The 17,098-nt window shown below is 42.9% G+C and overlaps 2 protein-coding genes and 1 long non-coding RNA gene across 5 annotated transcripts in view; all 3 read left to right on the top strand.

The window, feature by feature from the left end:
• pphln1 (periphilin 1) overlaps positions 1-6,815 on the top strand; it is a 49,534-nt gene extending 42,719 nt beyond the window's left edge. For all 3 annotated transcript variants that reach the window (XM_084049424.1, XM_084049423.1, XM_084049422.1), the window contains one exon: positions 5,672-6,815. In XM_084049424.1, coding sequence (XP_083905550.1) covers positions 5,672-5,872 — 201 coding nt within the window. In that variant the 3' untranslated portion in view covers positions 5,873-6,815. The remainder of the gene's footprint in view (positions 1-5,671) is intronic.
• sema3aa (sema domain, immunoglobulin domain (Ig), short basic domain, secreted, (semaphorin) 3Aa) overlaps positions 1-17,098 on the top strand; it is an 818,452-nt gene that overhangs the window by 746,568 nt on the left and 54,786 nt on the right. The gene's annotated exons all lie outside the window — the stretch shown is intronic.
• LOC311039729 lies at positions 6,945-9,273 on the top strand. The gene is made up of 2 exons (XR_014600193.1): positions 6,945-8,530; positions 8,973-9,273. It is a non-coding gene; the product is annotated as an uncharacterized lncRNA (long non-coding RNA).

Here is a 17,098-nt window from a genome sequence, read left to right as displayed (position 1 = left end):
AACTACAGTACATGAGGAGGCTGATACTCGTGTCATATTACACCTAGAAGATGCTGTGAAGAAAGGGTATAGCAAGGTGACAATACGCACAGTAGACACGGATGTGCTGGTCCTGGCAGTAACGTCAGCCCAACGCCTTCACTTGACTGAGCTGTGGGTTGCTTGTGGAACTGGGAAAAGTTTCCGCAACTTAGCAGCTCATGAGATGGCAAGGGCATTAGGCCCAGATCGATGCTTAGCCTTACCCATGTTCCATGCCTTTACTGGATGTGACACAGTGTCATCTTTTGGAGGCAGAGGCAAGAAGACGGCATGGGAGACCTGGAAAACCTATGGTGACGTCACACGTGCCTTCAGTTCCTTAGCTGCCATCCCAGACAAAATAGATGACTGGATGGAGCCTCTGGAGCGTTTTGTGGTATTGCTCTATGACCGCACTAGCGGCCAGGCATCAGTGAACGGGCACGGAAGCAGCTATTCACCCAGAAGGGCAGAACAATTGATGGACTCCCCCCAACACGAGCTGCACTGATTCAACATACAAAGAGGGGCAGCCTACCAAGCTGGCCACTGTTGGGGACAGGCGATGGTTGCAGCCCCTGAACTCCCATCCCCAGGTGAATGGGGGTGGAAGAGGAAGGATACAGGTGAATACAAATAATTGAATCCACTTCTTTACACTTGTAAACCTGTGATCTGACAATAAAGCTGATTCTAATTTTGACAGGAGGATGGGAAGTGCACTGGACCACACAGAAGCGAGCCTGGCCTTTCGGGAACTCCTCCGCTGTGGTTGCAAAAAGGGATGCAGTGGACAATGCAGATGTGTTAAGGCAGCACTTCAGTGTTCTGCCCTTTGCTACTGTGGTGGACTGTGCAACTAACATTGTGTAGATTATCTGGCTTTATTGAATAGACCCCTTAACAGACGACGTCACACTGATAAGAACCAGTCTGCGCGGAACCAGTATCCGCACAATGAAACCCATTCTATCAGGTCTCGCTAGGACGCGCCTCACTAGCCAACACACAAGAGGGGGTTGGGGTGTGCTGAAATCAGCGCACCCCAAAACAACAGGTTGATAATTGATTGCGTGAAACAATCACCTGTGCGTCCAGTCTCAATGTTGGTAAACAAATAATTGGTCTATATGCCATTAGGCTTTGACTCATGAGTACTCTGCCTTTGTTGTGTCTTATAGTCCATTGAAAATAATTATGCAATACTACTACTAATAAAAGAAACAGTGAAGTACTGCATTCTTGACTCTCACGTGTCAGTTTGAAAACATCTACTGTACTACATCATTACATATTTTGATGGGTTTATTATTATTTAATTAACTGAATGCCAGATATATGTAGTTAGGTAGTATAATGTTGTAAATAGTACCGCTGTATTCCTCATCCTTGAAAATGTAGGATTAGTCACCAGAATCAAGATCCTAGGTGGCCTAGCACCTGAGTTATTGGTAAAATAACAGCAGATGGAGGCCATTTTGGAAAATGGCTGCCATGGTTACCACAGGACAAATCTGCGATGGCCCTATAGCCAAAAATGTTCCTTATGGCATGCTCAAACTGTGTGCCAAATTTCATGCTTGTATCGTAAAGTGCACGATTCTGGCCCGAAACGCCTGGGCTATGGCTGTGTGCAAATGCAGATCAATTGCTCTGAGCCACTGAGGAGAACCGGGCAGAAGAGATTTTGGGGACAAACACACACACACAGATGGGGACAGAGCCTTGTCGAATTATAGGATATAGGATAGTATGATGATGATACATTAACCTGTTTTATATATAGGCTATTTGAAAATAGCCGATCTACAAGCTTTTTTGAACGCAGGTCCTTTTACTTGTAACAGAGTATTTATTGCAGTATTGATACTTCTACTGAAGTAGACTCTTTGTCTACTTAACTCTTTGTAGTAGCTAATTATAAGTAAGAGTATGTTCTGTAGACATGGGTGGTATGAAGGAGAGGTGAAGGGGACGCGTGGAGAAGTCAAGAGTGTGGTAAAAGGGGAGAGATTGAGGAAAACGTAATGAGAGAGAGAGAGAGTAACCATGCGCAAACTCGCCTCCAGTAAGAGATTGTGACACAGACGTGGGACGTATAGGGAAAGAGGAGATGGAGAGCTGGGGACAGATGGAGGGAGAGAGAGAGAGAGCGACATTAGCTTAATTAGCACTCTGTGACAGAGAGCTGGGGATCTGGGTAGAGTATGGAGCAAAGATTGCGAGGAAAGACTTAACAGGCATAGAGAGTGAGAGAGAATATATACTGACTTAATGAGCAGTGTTTTTTGCCTTGGGAAGAGTCTGTGACAGAAATGGAGGATGCATAGAAAGGAATGGATATTGCGTGGAAAGAGAGAGAGGGAGAGAGCCATATATTGCAACATATCGGGGGTGGGTGAGGGATCGAGTGAGAGGGATTGGAGAGAAAGACTGGAGCAAGCGAAATGGGGCATGAGAAAAACATGAGGGGGTGAAAGGTAATATCAAAGCAGTCTAGGGACAGAGAGAGAGAAGAAAGAATGAGTTGTGTCGGTGGGGTATTTGGCGTGCGTCCCTGAGGCCTGTAAGTGAGTCACGTCCCGACCGGAGTCGACAAGACTTGGTTGTTTACGTAAGCCGTGTCATGATGTAACGCGTTGCTTTTAGCTTGTAGGGCTGGTGAATTAATATTCGAATATTATTACAATTTTTTTAATGTTTATTTGACAGGGACAATACAAAAAATGTGTCTAGTTATAAAAACAAACAAAATATATGTTTTATTGGATCCGAGCACTCGATTCATTATTTTTTGTATTGTTTCTGTCAAAACAAAAAGGATTTTTTATGTTTTCATTTTTTTAAATTATATATTCTTTTAATAATAATAATAATATTCGAATATATTCTAATATCTGCCAATTTTTAAGACCAATATTTGAATATCACCGCGCTATGAGCTTGTAGATCTGCCATTTTTTAATAGCCCAAAGAAATCTAAAAATGACAGAGATGACGTTCAAATGGGTTGACATCCTACTAATGATAGCATTACTACTCTTATTACGCTAAACTAGTCTGAAGGGAGTTTATTAGTAATGCACGCATTCGTTCAAAAATTAGATCCACCATCTGGCAAAAGTGACACCTGCTCCTTCAAAGTGATTAATAGCTCTAAATCCCAACAAATTATGGTGCTCTTTTTTCCTTTATTGTTTTGGGGGGGGGGGGGGTAACTCAGCTCTTGATTGACAAAATAATGATAGTCTGAGTCCTCCTATGTATTTTAGACATATTGAATGTGGAGCTCCAGGTAATAAATTCCTTACTCCCAAACAGATACATGGCATTTTAGAATAGAACTTGTCATATTATACAAGTGATTCATATTGGGGGCATATTCAATTACTCGCCTCAATGTACCATTTCTATTAACCCATTAAAACCGGGAAAGCATCTGTCATTTTAGATTTGAGCTATATTTGAACCACTTTAACCCTTATTGTATACTTTGGCTATTCAAAAATAGCAGATATACTCAAATATAGCAGATATACAAGCTCATTTTGTGCCATGCTATGAGCTTGTAGATCTGCTATTTTTTTAATTCATGAAAATCTTTATGTATAGTATTTAAAGCTTAAATGTTTTAACTCAAATCTTTGCTTCTGGGAGGTCCCTGGAACAAAATATTTTGAGATGGGGGGGTCGCCAACTACATATAATGTTGGGGGTCCTTGACATGAAAACGTTTGAGAACCACTGACATAGAAGCATACGTTTTTCAGAAGACATTTGTAGAATCGGCATCAGGTCTTAATGGGTTAATGCTAATAATAGTTTTTTTTAAATCCATGTGGGAAAGTGTGTTCCGGAGTGAGAAGTATATCATTGAGATACTGGGACCAACTGTGTGGGAATACGTCCTGAGCGTGACCCGGGGGGGGCTACATATGTTTTTAACCCATTAAGACCGGGAACGTATCCGTGTAATTTTTACACTTCTTTGGCTATTCAAAAATAGCAGATATACAAGCTCATAGCGCGGCACCGAGTGCCACGCTATGAGCTTGTAGATCTGCTATTCTTTTCTAAAACATTTTCTAAAAATCTTTGAATGTATATTTTTTTAAAGCAATTATTTTTTACTCAAATCTTTGCTTCTGGGGGATTCTACAAATGTCTTCTAAATCCTAACTATACATATTTGTTGCTCAGTGGTTCTCAATTTTTCCATGTCAAGGACCCACAAAATTATATGTATTTGGCCGCGGACCCCCTTCTCAAAACATGTTGTTCCAGGGACCCCCCCAGAAGCAAAGATTTGAGTTAAAAAAAAATCGTTTTCAAAAATATATATTCAATGCACAAATTCTCAAGATTTTTCAAAAATAGCAGATCTACAAGCTCGTAGCGCGGCACTCGGTGCCGCGCTACGAGCTTGTATATCTGCTATTTTTGAAAGGCCAAAGTATAAAATAATAGTTAAAGTGGTTACACAGATGCCTTTCCCCGTTCTAATGGGTTAATTACACTACACAGACTGTTACTGTAACAAACAAAAAAAGAGCCGAAAAATGTAAATGACAGTTGAGCGTTGTTTTTGTTGCTTTCTCCCTGCGGTGCGCCGTTGCCCTCTACCTTGTCGGTGCATGTTTTGTAGCCGCTGGTAAAGAAAAGTCAATCAAAAAACGTGAGTTCAAATGCTGCGTTGAGTTGAATAAGTGTTCATAATCAGAATTGGTTTAATCTGGATTTAAAATATCCGCTCGTTGAAAAGCTACAACATTGAAAGAGTTGAGAGGAATAATAATTATAGTTTTTCTGCTACAGTAAAGTCTTGATTCGGTCAACAGAAATGATCTTGAAACAAGTTCCGGTACCTATGCTGATTGTATTCATTTTAGTTTTAAAGTCATACATTTAACCCATTAAGACCTAGAACGCATCTGTGTCACTTTAGATTTCTTTGGCTATTCAAATTCAAAATTTTGTTTTGAAAAATCTTGTTTTTGTTTTTGTTTTTTACTGTTTTTTAAACATTTTTTATAATCGCCTCAGGTCTTAACACATTCCATGCCAGAGTTTAATATCATAATGTACTCACCCACTGACAGTAATTTATTTTATTTTTTTGCTTTTTTCACGTCACCACAGAGACCTCGCTAAATCCCTTATGATCGCGTGTTCAACTGTTTGTAGACACACAGGGTAGTTGTGTGAGTGGCCCAGAGAAGACATTTTCAATCGGCGACATTCCATTTTGCAGTAGTAGCAGTTTCTAAAACCCGTTTCAAACAGCGTTCAGCGCGGAGAAAAACAACACCGAGATAACGGCGATTTAGCGGAAGCTTTAGAGCGGCGGCAGATGGGAACGAAAATGTTCGATTGACGTCATTTCCGTATCCGGGTGTGCTACAATGAAATGTGTCACTGCGAGAGAGTGCTACAACGTTCCGCTCAAAAGGTAATGCTTCAGGGCCCTAGCACCAGAGGGTATTTTGGAGGGTATTTTGGAACCAATACTTTATAAAAAAGTATTGGTACTTTTACTTAAGTAAAGAATTTGAATACTTTTTCCACCAAAAAAAATGCAACATTTTGTCCCCCCCCCCCCCTTCCCCATACCCTTCTAACCCTCACGGTGTCCCCTTACACGCGTGTCCAGGTGTACCGCCAGGACTGCGAGACCTTCGGCATGGTGGTGAAGATGCTGGTGGCCAAAGACCCCGCCCTGGAGAAGCAGCTGCAGGTCCCACTGAGGGAGAACCTGGGGGAGATCCGAGAACGCTGCCTGGAGGACCTCAAACATTTCATCAGCGAGCTGGACGACGCGGTCGCGGTACGGCACCCCGATCCCAACGTCTGAGACCCCCCCCCCTCAGCCCTAGCTGTAGAATACAACCCTCGTAGACGTATTTATGATTCTGACGTTTTCAATCTACGAGAGTTGTAGGGTTCACCGCCCCATGGACACAGGGAATTTCAGCGCTATGCCCCGTAGACATGTACAAATTGGAAATAAAGGTGCTTACCCCCACGCCCCAAATGTTAACTGTCTCTACGGGGTAGTAGTTTAATGTATTAATCCATATCTTTCAATAAAGAAGTGTTTTAATGCCGTCTGTGGCCGATTCTGTCGGAAGTTCCCAATGGGCGGTAGTGACGCGCCCCATCTGGTGAAACCCGGAATTACACTCAATGTAAACGAGGGTGAAAAAATGGCGTTCGGCCACAGACGGCATTAAAACACTTCTTTATTGAAAGATATGGATTATTACATTAAACTACTACCCCGTAGCGAGAGTTAACATTTGGGGGCGTGGGGGTAAGCACCTTTTATTTTCAATTTGTACATGTTTGGAGTGTCTACGGGGTATAGTGCAGAAAGTCCCTGTGTCCATGGGGGGTGAACCCTACAACTCTCGTAGATTGAAAAACGTCAGAATCATAAATGCGTCTACGAGAGTTGTATTCTACAGCTACCTCAGCCCCACGCTTCACACCCCCTTGTCGACGTCCCAATCCCGATCGCCGTCCATCTCGACGACGAGTGGCCCGGATTGATCCGTTTTGGCAAGGAAAACCCTGGCAGCAATAGACTGATGGATTGCTGCACACAATGAATGCCTGGACTTGGAGGCATCCTGTTTATTATTTTTCTTTTGTAGGTTTAGATCAGGGGTCTTCAACAGGGGGTCCGGGACCCCTAGGGGGGGTCCTCAGAGTTGCTACAGTGGGTCCGCCAAATCTTTGTGTGATAGGATTTAGTTTTTTTTTTACATTTACCTACCTTGAACCCTAGAATTCCCTTTCTGACGGGGGAACATTAGCCGAAAATAGCAGATCTACAAGCTCTCAACGCCTCGCAGCGCGAGGCGTTGAGAGCTTGTAGATCGGCTATTTTTTTGGCAAAGAGGCTATAGGTGTAGAGGGAAAAAAAGAGCAAACTAAGTTAAAAAAAAAAGCTTTAATCTGAAACACAATTTAAAAAAATATATACAGTAGAGTAGGGAGTCCCTGCTTCATCTCTCTCTCTCAGTTAGGGGGTCCTTGGCCTGAAAACGTTGAAGACCCCTGGTTTAGATTAAACCAGGCGTTTTATTGTCTACAACACAGAGACCTAATGAACACCTCAGTACGGATTATATCTATTCTCCTTTTGAGGGAAAACAGTGTTAGTTTTGAACACAACTTTTTGTTTTAATTGCATCTTGTCATCCACTACAAGGCGTTGTCTCTTCATGATGTCCTTTAGTCTTAGCTTTGGTTCAAACTCATTTATTCTGACTGGGGAAAATGTCTCAAAGTCTCAAAAGTTGTCATGTCACCATGGAAATGTTCAGCATTGGTGTTTTATAATCTAGTGGTGTTCCACTAGTGCAGTGGTTTTCAACCAGTGGTCCGGGGACCACCAGGTGGTCCTTGAGGGAGTACCCAGGGGGTCCCCAGCGAAATGAGTTAACATAGCGTCAGAATCATTTTAACCGCTTAGCTTTGGGCTATTCAAAAATAGCAGATATACAAGCTCATAGCGCGGCACCGAGTGCCGCGCTATGAGCTTGTATGTCTGCTATTTTTGAAAAACCTTGAAAAATGTATCTTTGAATATTAATACTTTTTTTAAAGCAAAAATTAACTGATATCTTTGCTTCTGGCGGTCCCTGGCACAAAACATTTTCAAATGGTGGTCCGCGGGCCAAATGTATAACAATTTAGGGGTCCTTGGCATGAAAAAGGTTGCAAACCACTGCACTACTATATACAATGTCCAGCTGGGTCAAAAGAAGTTGCCGGGCCGGGTGCTGTGCGTGTGTTTTCCATGGCTTCTTGACATTCGGGAAGCTTTTCTCATGACTTTAGACAAAACTTTAAAAAGTTGACGAGGTTTTTTTCAGACTGAAGACAAAGTTATTTTTTTTTCCTTTTGTGGGACAATGATGAGAGAAATGTGTCCAATAATACACTATGAGAGGAACGGTGTGATCAATTTATGGGCCTATCATTTACACACAGAATAACGGATATGGGAACATGAGTCATCACGTTTTTAAATGATCAAATTGTAGGTCCGGTATCACCCATTAATGGGTTAAACCAGATGAAAATCAAATCTTAAATGATACCACATTGCTCTCCGTCTATGACCGCCCTGCACACACCAGCCCCACATGCTAGCAACGGGCCTTGATACAACACATCGTTAGCTTGTAGAATTGTTCTTTTTGGCGAGGTTTGTTTTTGTAACAAATCCTCAGACGCAATTGGACGCTGATGTCTTTATGCCACTGACATAGAGATGCATAGGGCAATCAGAAAGGAGAAGCGCCTCGCAAAATATAAAAAGGCAGTCAAGAAAAAAGAGTAGCCGGCTGGAGAAGTTCTGATGTGCGGCTATCCGGCCTGCAGCTGGTGCTTGTGGAACACCCTAATGTGTTAAAATGGTGAAACTCAGTGGTGGAGGACTGACCATATTCACACATTTGCACTTATTTATGTCACACTCGGGGCTGTGGGAACCAGGGGCGTCACGGCCATTCACTGTGCGTACGACGCGACACCCTCACTCTCACAGACCCGTGATTTCATACCCCCCACTTTTTGAAAAGATAAAAAAATATATATATTTTTTGATAATAAATCGGTAAAATCAGGCAAAAATCAGAATTAAATAACCTAACCCTAACCCTAAAACCGGAGTAAAGTAACCAAAACACAAAAAAAACGAACAAAATCCGCCCAAAATACATACGGTAATTTGTTTACATTTGACAGTTACAAATGTTTTTTCACGCTTTTTCAAAAATAGCAGATCTACAAGCTCATAGCGCGGCACTCGGTGCCGCGCTATGAGCTTGTATATCTGCTATTTTTGAATAGCCAAAGTGTAAAGTAAGGGGTATAGTCCACCGAAAGTCCATCCCCCCCCACCTTCTGAGAGCCTGTGACGTCCCTGGTGGGAACCCAAGTATGGCATAGATAGCCACTGTGTGAATATGGCCGGTGTGATTGATCGCATTCATCCATCCATGGCAGCAGTGTCTTTGTTCTACAAATGTACAGGAATGTAAATTGGATTTTTTTGTTTTGTTTTGTTGTCGGACGACGTATGCGTTCTTGTATAAAATTGTAAAAGTCAGCTGATGCACCTTTTTGTTTAAAAATATTGCTGTGTTGGGGAAAAAACATACTTTTGTGCAAAGCTGTATTTCTCTTTTTTTCAGTTTTTCATTGTCCCTGAAGAAACAATAAACTGATTTTTTTAATTAACTTCTAACCTATTTTATAGTGTATCTTACATAGCTTATTTTGCATTTTTTGAGGTTTTCCCATTTAGTTACATTTGTACAGACCTAGTTTAGAGCCCTGGAGGACCCCGGTCAACTAAGTACAGTATATGGGGTTTTTCCATGCCTTTGTAGCACAAATCATATGACTAGGAGTTTATAAACCAAAGGTTTAGGGTTCAAAACTGTTAAAGGAGCTACACCATGAATTTAAAAAATAATAATAATATTTGATATCATATTGTTTATGTCCCTCAAACGTTTTTCAAAAGGTTTGAGCCTAAATCAAGCCTCAGATATACTCATTCCAACTAACTTCTCTCTGGCTTATAAAGCACTTTCACCTGCAATACCACATTGTCCTGTTTGGCACGGGGCGCTATTGAGCCAGTTTGTATGCATTTTATGTCCTGGTTCTTTGTGGAAAAAGTAAAAAAAATAAAATAAGAAAAAATGAAAAGAAAAAAAAAAAAGGAAAAAAAACATTTTATTTTTTTTTGGGGGGGGGGGGGGGTTTTGGTTAGAACTGAAAAACGGGAGGAATTGTTCCCAGACGTGACGTAGGGTGGGGGAACAAATCTGACGGACTGTTTTCAGACCAATTTACATAAAAACCACAGATAGCCTATGAAAGCCTGCATGCTCGAAGTCGGGTATTTGTTGGAACAGAAGAGAGGTGGGGGAGACCAAAAACACACAAAAATGAAGAAAAAGTTAAAATTCATGGTGTAGACCCTTTAAGGAACATTTCCGCACTCCATCTAACCTCTTCACTCTCCGTCCAAATTCTACTCAGATTTCTTAGGACTTTAAGTACGGTGAAGAAAATCACCTTGTGGTCCAAAATGAGCTAGTTTGCCTGGACTAACTCGAGAGGCCAAGGAAGAACCTCTGCACCGAATTTTTCTCATCAGTTAGATCGCCACCGGGGGCCTATTACACGAAAGGAGAATTAAATAAGCCTAGATTTAAGTCAAATCCAGGTTTGACAAAGTCTGGTCCGTACAGCCTGGTTTATTACGTTCCATGAACGCCAAGCCAGGCTGAAAAGGAGCGACTTTGTCATGCTAGACCTTGTCAAGCCAGGATGGTAAAGCCAGGCTTCACGTATTCCTATAAAATGATCGACCTCCATTATAAATCTCTGAAATTTTAAAGGAGTACAATTCTAAAACTATTACACATTTCAAAGATTCCTTTTCAGGCAAACATGTCCACAGTAAGATGAACATTTTAAAGTATGAATGAGGTTACTAGGCGTAAGTATGTACTTTTAAGAAGCCTGCCTTTAAATGTCCATTTCCGCATTGAAGTTAAATATCTCCAAAACTACAAATGATTTAAAAGAAAAAATCATAATCATAAATTGACTGATATCCTTAGTGATGCTTCCCTTTGCAGACTAACTTCTAGAAAAACAAGTTAAAACCTGCAGGAAATCTGTAAGTTAAAACCACCAGAAAACCTGTAACTCTCAGCCAACAGCATAGCTCAACTGGTAGAGCGTCTATCCAATAACATGACTTGACTTGACTTGACTTGAGTGGGTTCGATTCGCACTCGAGTCAAGTGTCCCCGGTAACTTGGGGCAACGGATAAATTGACTGATATCCTTAGTGATGCTTCCCTTTGCAGACTAACTTCTAGAAAAACTTGTTTTTCTAGAAGACTTGACTCGAGTGCGAATCGAACCCACTCAAGTCAAGTCATGTTATTGGACAGACGCTCTACCAGTTGAGCTATGCTGTTGGCTGAGAGTTACAGGTTTTCTGGTGGTTTTAACTTACAGATTTCCTGCAGGTTTTAACTTGTTTTTCTAGAAGTTAGTCTGCAAAGGGAAGCATCACTAAGGATATCAGTCACTTTATCCGTTGCCCCAAGTTACCGGGGACACTTGACTCGAGTGGGAATCGAACCCACTCAAGTCAAGTCAAGTCATGTTATTGGACAGACGCTCTACCAGTTGAGCTATGCTGTTGGCTGAGAGTTACAGGTTTTCTGGTGGTTTTAACTTGTTTTTCTAGAAGTTAGTCTGCAAGGGGAAGCATCACAGTAAAGACACCAGTGGGATTTGAACTCATGGCCTCTGGATCATGTATACTGCGTCTCAACCCATTGAGCTAACAGTTGGATGACAAATACAGCCTTCCTGGTGGTTTTCACTTGATCTTCTGGAAGCCAGTCTGCAAAGGAAAGCATCACAGTAAAGACACCAGTGGGATTTGAACTCATGGCCTCTAGATCATGAATACTGCGTCTCAACCCATTGAGCTAACTGTTGGCCAAGAAATACAGCCTTCCTGGTGCTTTGACTTGAACAACAAACAAGACAAATAATTTCAAAAAAATGTGTTACTTTTCACATTGGGGTCCACTGCCCAAATACATGTCAATTTGGGGGGTTGACAACAAAAGGTTTTAGAACCACAGATTTCAAGGAAACAGCAGTAGGTGAATGGATAGAGTCACTGACTAGTGAGCCGCAGGTAACAGGTTCAAGTCTCAGCCACAGCAGCAAGTCAGGATGTCAAATCAAATAGGTATTATTAGGAGTGGAATGGTTGTGTTTCTTTTCACCCCAACTGCACAGGACAGCAGTTTTATATCTGTTTACATGTACGTGATTTTCAGTGATGGAGACAAACCGCACAGATGTTCACTGTACTTTAGTACATTTTGTAAACTTATGACTCTGAGTAGAGTATAGCCTGACTTAAACAAACAAATAACAACTTAGTATAGTCAGACTTTTTTTTACACAACTTACATTTTGTAAAGCTTGACTCTGACTCAGTATAGTCAGACTTTTGCTTCCTTTCATTTTCTGACATGATGTTAATCAGAGTGCCATAGCTGAGTGGTTAGTGGGCCTGCCTGGTGAACCAAAGGTCCTAGATGTCCTGGGAACGATTCCAGGTCAGGTCAACAATGTGGCAATCTTAGAGTGATTTGAGGCTGTTAGTTGTTAAAGTGCAGAGGACAAATTTCACATATGTGCCTAACAGTATATACTTAGCGAGCACACTTGACGTTATTGTCACTATGTATTTGGCCCGTTTTTTGACCCCTAACTAGTCCTTGATACTTTTAGCTACAAACTCCGTTCCAACTCTACAACGTTTGGCCTACATAGGACATACATTTTCTTTTTGGTCCCTAACATTCATCGAGCTCTGGACTTAGTAATTTTTTTTTCATTTTCATTTTGTCACTACCGAAACAAAGTTAAATCCGAAAAAATCACTAAGTGTGGAGGCCAAAATTGTTCCCCCAGAAACCTGTTAGGAGTACGTTTCAGGCAATTTAAAGTTGATTGGTAGTACTTTGTAGTGACTTTATTTTTGGTCCCTAACATTCATCGAGCTCTGGACTTAGTAATTTTTTTTTTTGTTTCGGTAGTGACACCATTGTGTCACTACCGAAACAAAGTTAAATCCGAAAAAATCACTAAGTGTGGAGGCCAAAATTGTTCCCCCAGAAACCTGTTAGGAGTACGTTTCAGGCAATTTAAAGTTGATTGGTAGTACTTTGTAGTGACTTTATTTTTGGTCCCTAACATTCATCGAGCTCTGGACTTAGTAATTTTTTTTTTTGTTTCGGTAGTGACACCATTGTGTCACTACCGAAACTAAGTTAAATCCGAAAAAATCACTAAGTGTGGAGGCCAAAGTTGTTCCCCCAAAAACCTGTTAGGAGTACGTTTCAGGCAATTTAAAGTTGATTGGTAGTACTTTGTAGTGACTTTATTTTTGGTCCCTAACATTCATCGAGCTCTGGACTTAGTAATTTTTTTTTTTGTTTCGGTAGTGACACCATTGTGTCACTACCGAAACTAAGTTAAATCCGAAAAAATCACTAAGTGTGGAGGCCAAAATTGTTCCCCCAAAAACCTGTTAGGAGTACGTTTCAAGCAATTTAAAGTTGATTGGTGGTACTTTGTAGTGACTTTTTTTTTGGTCCCTAACATTCATCGAGCTCTGGACTTAGTGATTTTTTCGGATTTAACTTCGTTTCGGTAGTGACACAATGGTGTCACTACCGAAACGAAAAAAACATTACTAAGTCCAGAGCTCGATGAATGTTAGGGACCAAAAAAAAAAGTCACTACAAAGTACTACCAATCAACTTTAAATTGCCTGAAACGTACTCCTAACAGGTTTTTGGGGGAACAATTTTGGCCTCCACACTTAGTGATTTTTTCAGATTTAAAGTTAAATATCTCTAAAACTACAAATTATTTCAAAGAAAAAATCTCAAGCATGCATGTCCACAGTAAGGTGGAATTTTTGAACTGTGAATGGATTTTCTAGGTGAAAGTGTTTTTTGAGGTCCCAAAATCGTCCATCGACCTCCATTATAAAGCTCTGAACTTTTAAAGGAGTGCAATTCTAAAACTATTAAATATTTCAAAGATTCCTTTTCAGGCAAACATGTCCACAGTAAGATGAACATTTTAAAGTATGAATGAGGTTACTAGGCGTAAGTATGTAGTTTTAAGCCTGCCTTTAAATGTCCATTGCCGCATTGACAATGCATTGGGCGCTTAAAGTTAAATATCTCCAAAACTACAAATGATTTCAAAGAAAAAATCTCAAGCATGCATGTCCACAGTAAGGTGGAATTTTTTAACTGTGAATGGATTTTCTAGGTGAAAGTGTTTTTTGAGGTCCCAAAATCGTCCATCGACCTCCATTATAAAGCTCTGAACTTTTAAAGGAGTGCAATTCTAAAACTATTAAATATTTCAAAGATTCCTTTTCAGGCAAACATGTCCACAGTAAGATGAACATTTTAAAGTATGAATGAGGTTACTAGGCATAAGTATGTAGTTTTAAGCCTGCCTTTAAATGTCCATTGCCGCATTGACAATGCATTGGGCGCTTAAAGTTAGATATCTCCAAAACTACAAATGATTTCAAAGAAAAAATCTCAAGTATGCATGTCCACAGTAAGGTGGATTTTTTTGAACTGTGAATGGAGTTTCTAGGTGAAAGTATTTTTTTGAGGTCCCAAAATCGTCCATCGACCTCCATTATAAAGCTCTGAACTTTTAAAGGAGTACAATTCTAAAACTATTAAACATTTCAAAGATTCCTTTTCAGGCAAACATGTCCATGGTAAGATGAACATTTTAAAGTATGAATGAGGTTACTAGGCGTAAGTATGTAGTTGTAAGCCTGCTTTTAAATGACCATTGCCGCATTGACAATGCATTGGGCGCTTAAAGTTAAATATCTCCAAAACTATAAATTATTTCAAAGAAAAAATCTCAAGCATGCAAGTCCACAGTAAGGTGGAATTTTTGAACTGTGCAGGGTCCCCACGGTCATGAAATTCCTGGAAATATTTTGAAATAAAATTTTTAAAAATCCAGTACTGGAAAGGGTTTGGAATTGATTGATTTTGTTAACACAAAACATTTTCATAAACATGTATAACATTACACGAAATATGTAACATAAGTAGTTTTTTGCCGAACGGGCTGTGTGATGGCAGCCTAATGTATGTCTCAATTGTTAGGTTGCACTGCATAGGGTGCCAGGTTGGTGTCACGTGATAAAAAAGAACAGAGCTAAAAGCTCACAACATGCTGCAGCGATATGAGTAGTTAGCTTGTAGAGCTGTTCGTTTGTCACGTGACAGCAACCTGGCAACTTGTGCAGGTTGTGTGTTTGCTTCCCCTATATAACAATCAGTCTTGAGTCCCAAGACTCAAGACCCAAAAGAGTCTTGAGTCGAACCAATTACTCCCTCGGAGACATCAAATTTCTCTTTTGGGCCTTGAGTCCCAAGACTCAAGGCCCAAAAGAGAAATTTAATGTCTCCGCGGGAGTAATTGGTTCGACTCAAGACCCAAAAGAGAAATTTGATCTCCCCGGAATCATACGAGGGAGTAAAATGTATAATAAGCAAGAAAGGAAACATGGCCGCAATAAATGGATCCAGGGAGAAAGCGTGGCAAAGTATTGCCGACAAATTAAATGCAAAAGTCGTCCAAAAATATATACAATGTATATGCAAGTTCATAAATATATAATTCAGTTAGGCTTAAACATGAGGAATGTATAGTGAATATTGGAATTATCGCCTACTAATCTACAATGCGATAGCCTATTATATGCGCCATGCATCCAGCCAATATGTCTGAGTCTGTGCTCAGGAATGTGTCAAAAACAAAACAAATCTCCATGAATTCAAGGCTTCATGGAGTGTGTAATTGATAGAAAATAAGTCGTTTTTGGGTGAACCATTCCTTTAAGAGTCTTGTTCAGGGACACTTTGACACATTGCTGAGGCCTGGGATTGAACCTGGGATTTATAGCTTGCCAGGCAGGCTCGGTTCCACCTCGCTACTCCGACACCCCGGAGTTCCGACAGCCAGAAAAACAGCCGTCAGACTCGGACCGGGGACCCCCGGCGAGGCCTCGACCCGGCCCAGGGAGCCCCGAGGCTGGGTACTGGCTCCGGTCCGGGGGACCCCCGCCTCCGGGGGACACCCGGCTCTCCAGGCGGTCCCGTGGACCCACTCTTAAGCACCCCTCAGCGGGCGTTAAGTGGACTGACAGGCCGCGGCCAAAGCTCCGCGTGGACCTGGTAGTACAAACGCCGACGCGCGCCCATGGGACTATTATGGACTTAGCGCGTCGGACCCGGCTCACCGGCCGGTCCCGCGGACCCACTCTTAAGCACCCCTCGGCGGGCGATAAGTCGGGGGGTCCCGCGGCCTGCGGACCGCAGGTACCTGGTGGTACAAGCGCTGCTGCGACAGTATTTATAATGCCCGTTAGCAGGGTCTTGTTTCCTCGCTGAGGACTGTCTTCTTCCCTCGGCTATATGGTTTCGCTAGGTAGGGGACAGTGGCAATCTCGTTCGGTTGATTCGGGCGCCCCCAAGGCATACGGATCTCCTCGCCAAAGGCGAGGCCGACCGCGGGGGGCCCTCGGGCGGTCTGTTGCAAGACAGGGGGAATCTCGTTCGAACAGCTCGGGCGCAGCCACTGCTGAGTTGCGGGACAGCCGGGGCGCCGGGCACGACCCACATAGATACGTAGCTGCTCGCAGGTTCATGTCAAGTTTCCCCACCCCCAACCCCATCAAGGTAACTTGCCTTGCGGGCGTACTATCGGGGACTCTGGTTTACCCAACTCCTGCGTGCACCACCTATGTGTTCTACACCCATATAAGGTACTGTCCCGGCGTGGGCACTTGGCAGTGCCTGCACGCCCAACTCAGACAGGTCTGCAGCGCCCTTTAAGACAAGCATATGCTACTGGCAGGATCAACCAGGTAGGCCTCCTGTTCCGCCGCGGACGTCGCGCCCAGCTGAGGCGCGCGCCGTGGGGTTGCCGGTCCGCGGAGCTTCCGCCCGAGGCCCCCCGCGAGAGGGGCGGGCGGCTCTCTCCCGGAGGCGTGCACTGCGACGGTCACCGCGGTCCGCCTTTACCACCCAGCCGGTCGAAAGCGTGTTACGGTGGATCGGCAGTCCATGGCCCGGTACGCAGCTGTTTGGTCGGTCGCCGGAGTACGCGACGCGGGCAGGGTTTGAGAAACGGAGTCTCCGGAGCGCGCCTTCGCGCCCCCGCTGCATACGGATCTCCTCGCCGAGCCCCGGTGAGGGGGCTCGAGGCCAGGCCGACAGCGGGGGCCCTCGGGCGGTCCGTGGCAGGACAGCTAGGGCAGACGGGGCGTCTCGGTCTCGCTAGGACGGGGTCGGCCGCGGAGGAGTGCGGAGAAGAGACCACCGAGGCCTCTCCGCACGTGGTTCCTCCGCGCCTGTTCGGGCCCGCAGGCTGCAAGCAGCATCCGCCG

Source organism: Gymnoscopelus microlampas (assembly GCF_963454915.1).
Source record: "Gymnoscopelus microlampas genome assembly, chromosome: 23".
Lineage (NCBI taxonomy): Eukaryota > Metazoa > Chordata > Actinopteri > Myctophiformes > Myctophidae > Gymnoscopelus > Gymnoscopelus microlampas.
Note: the sequence above shows the minus strand (reverse complement) of the source record. Positions and strands in the feature narration are given on the sequence as shown.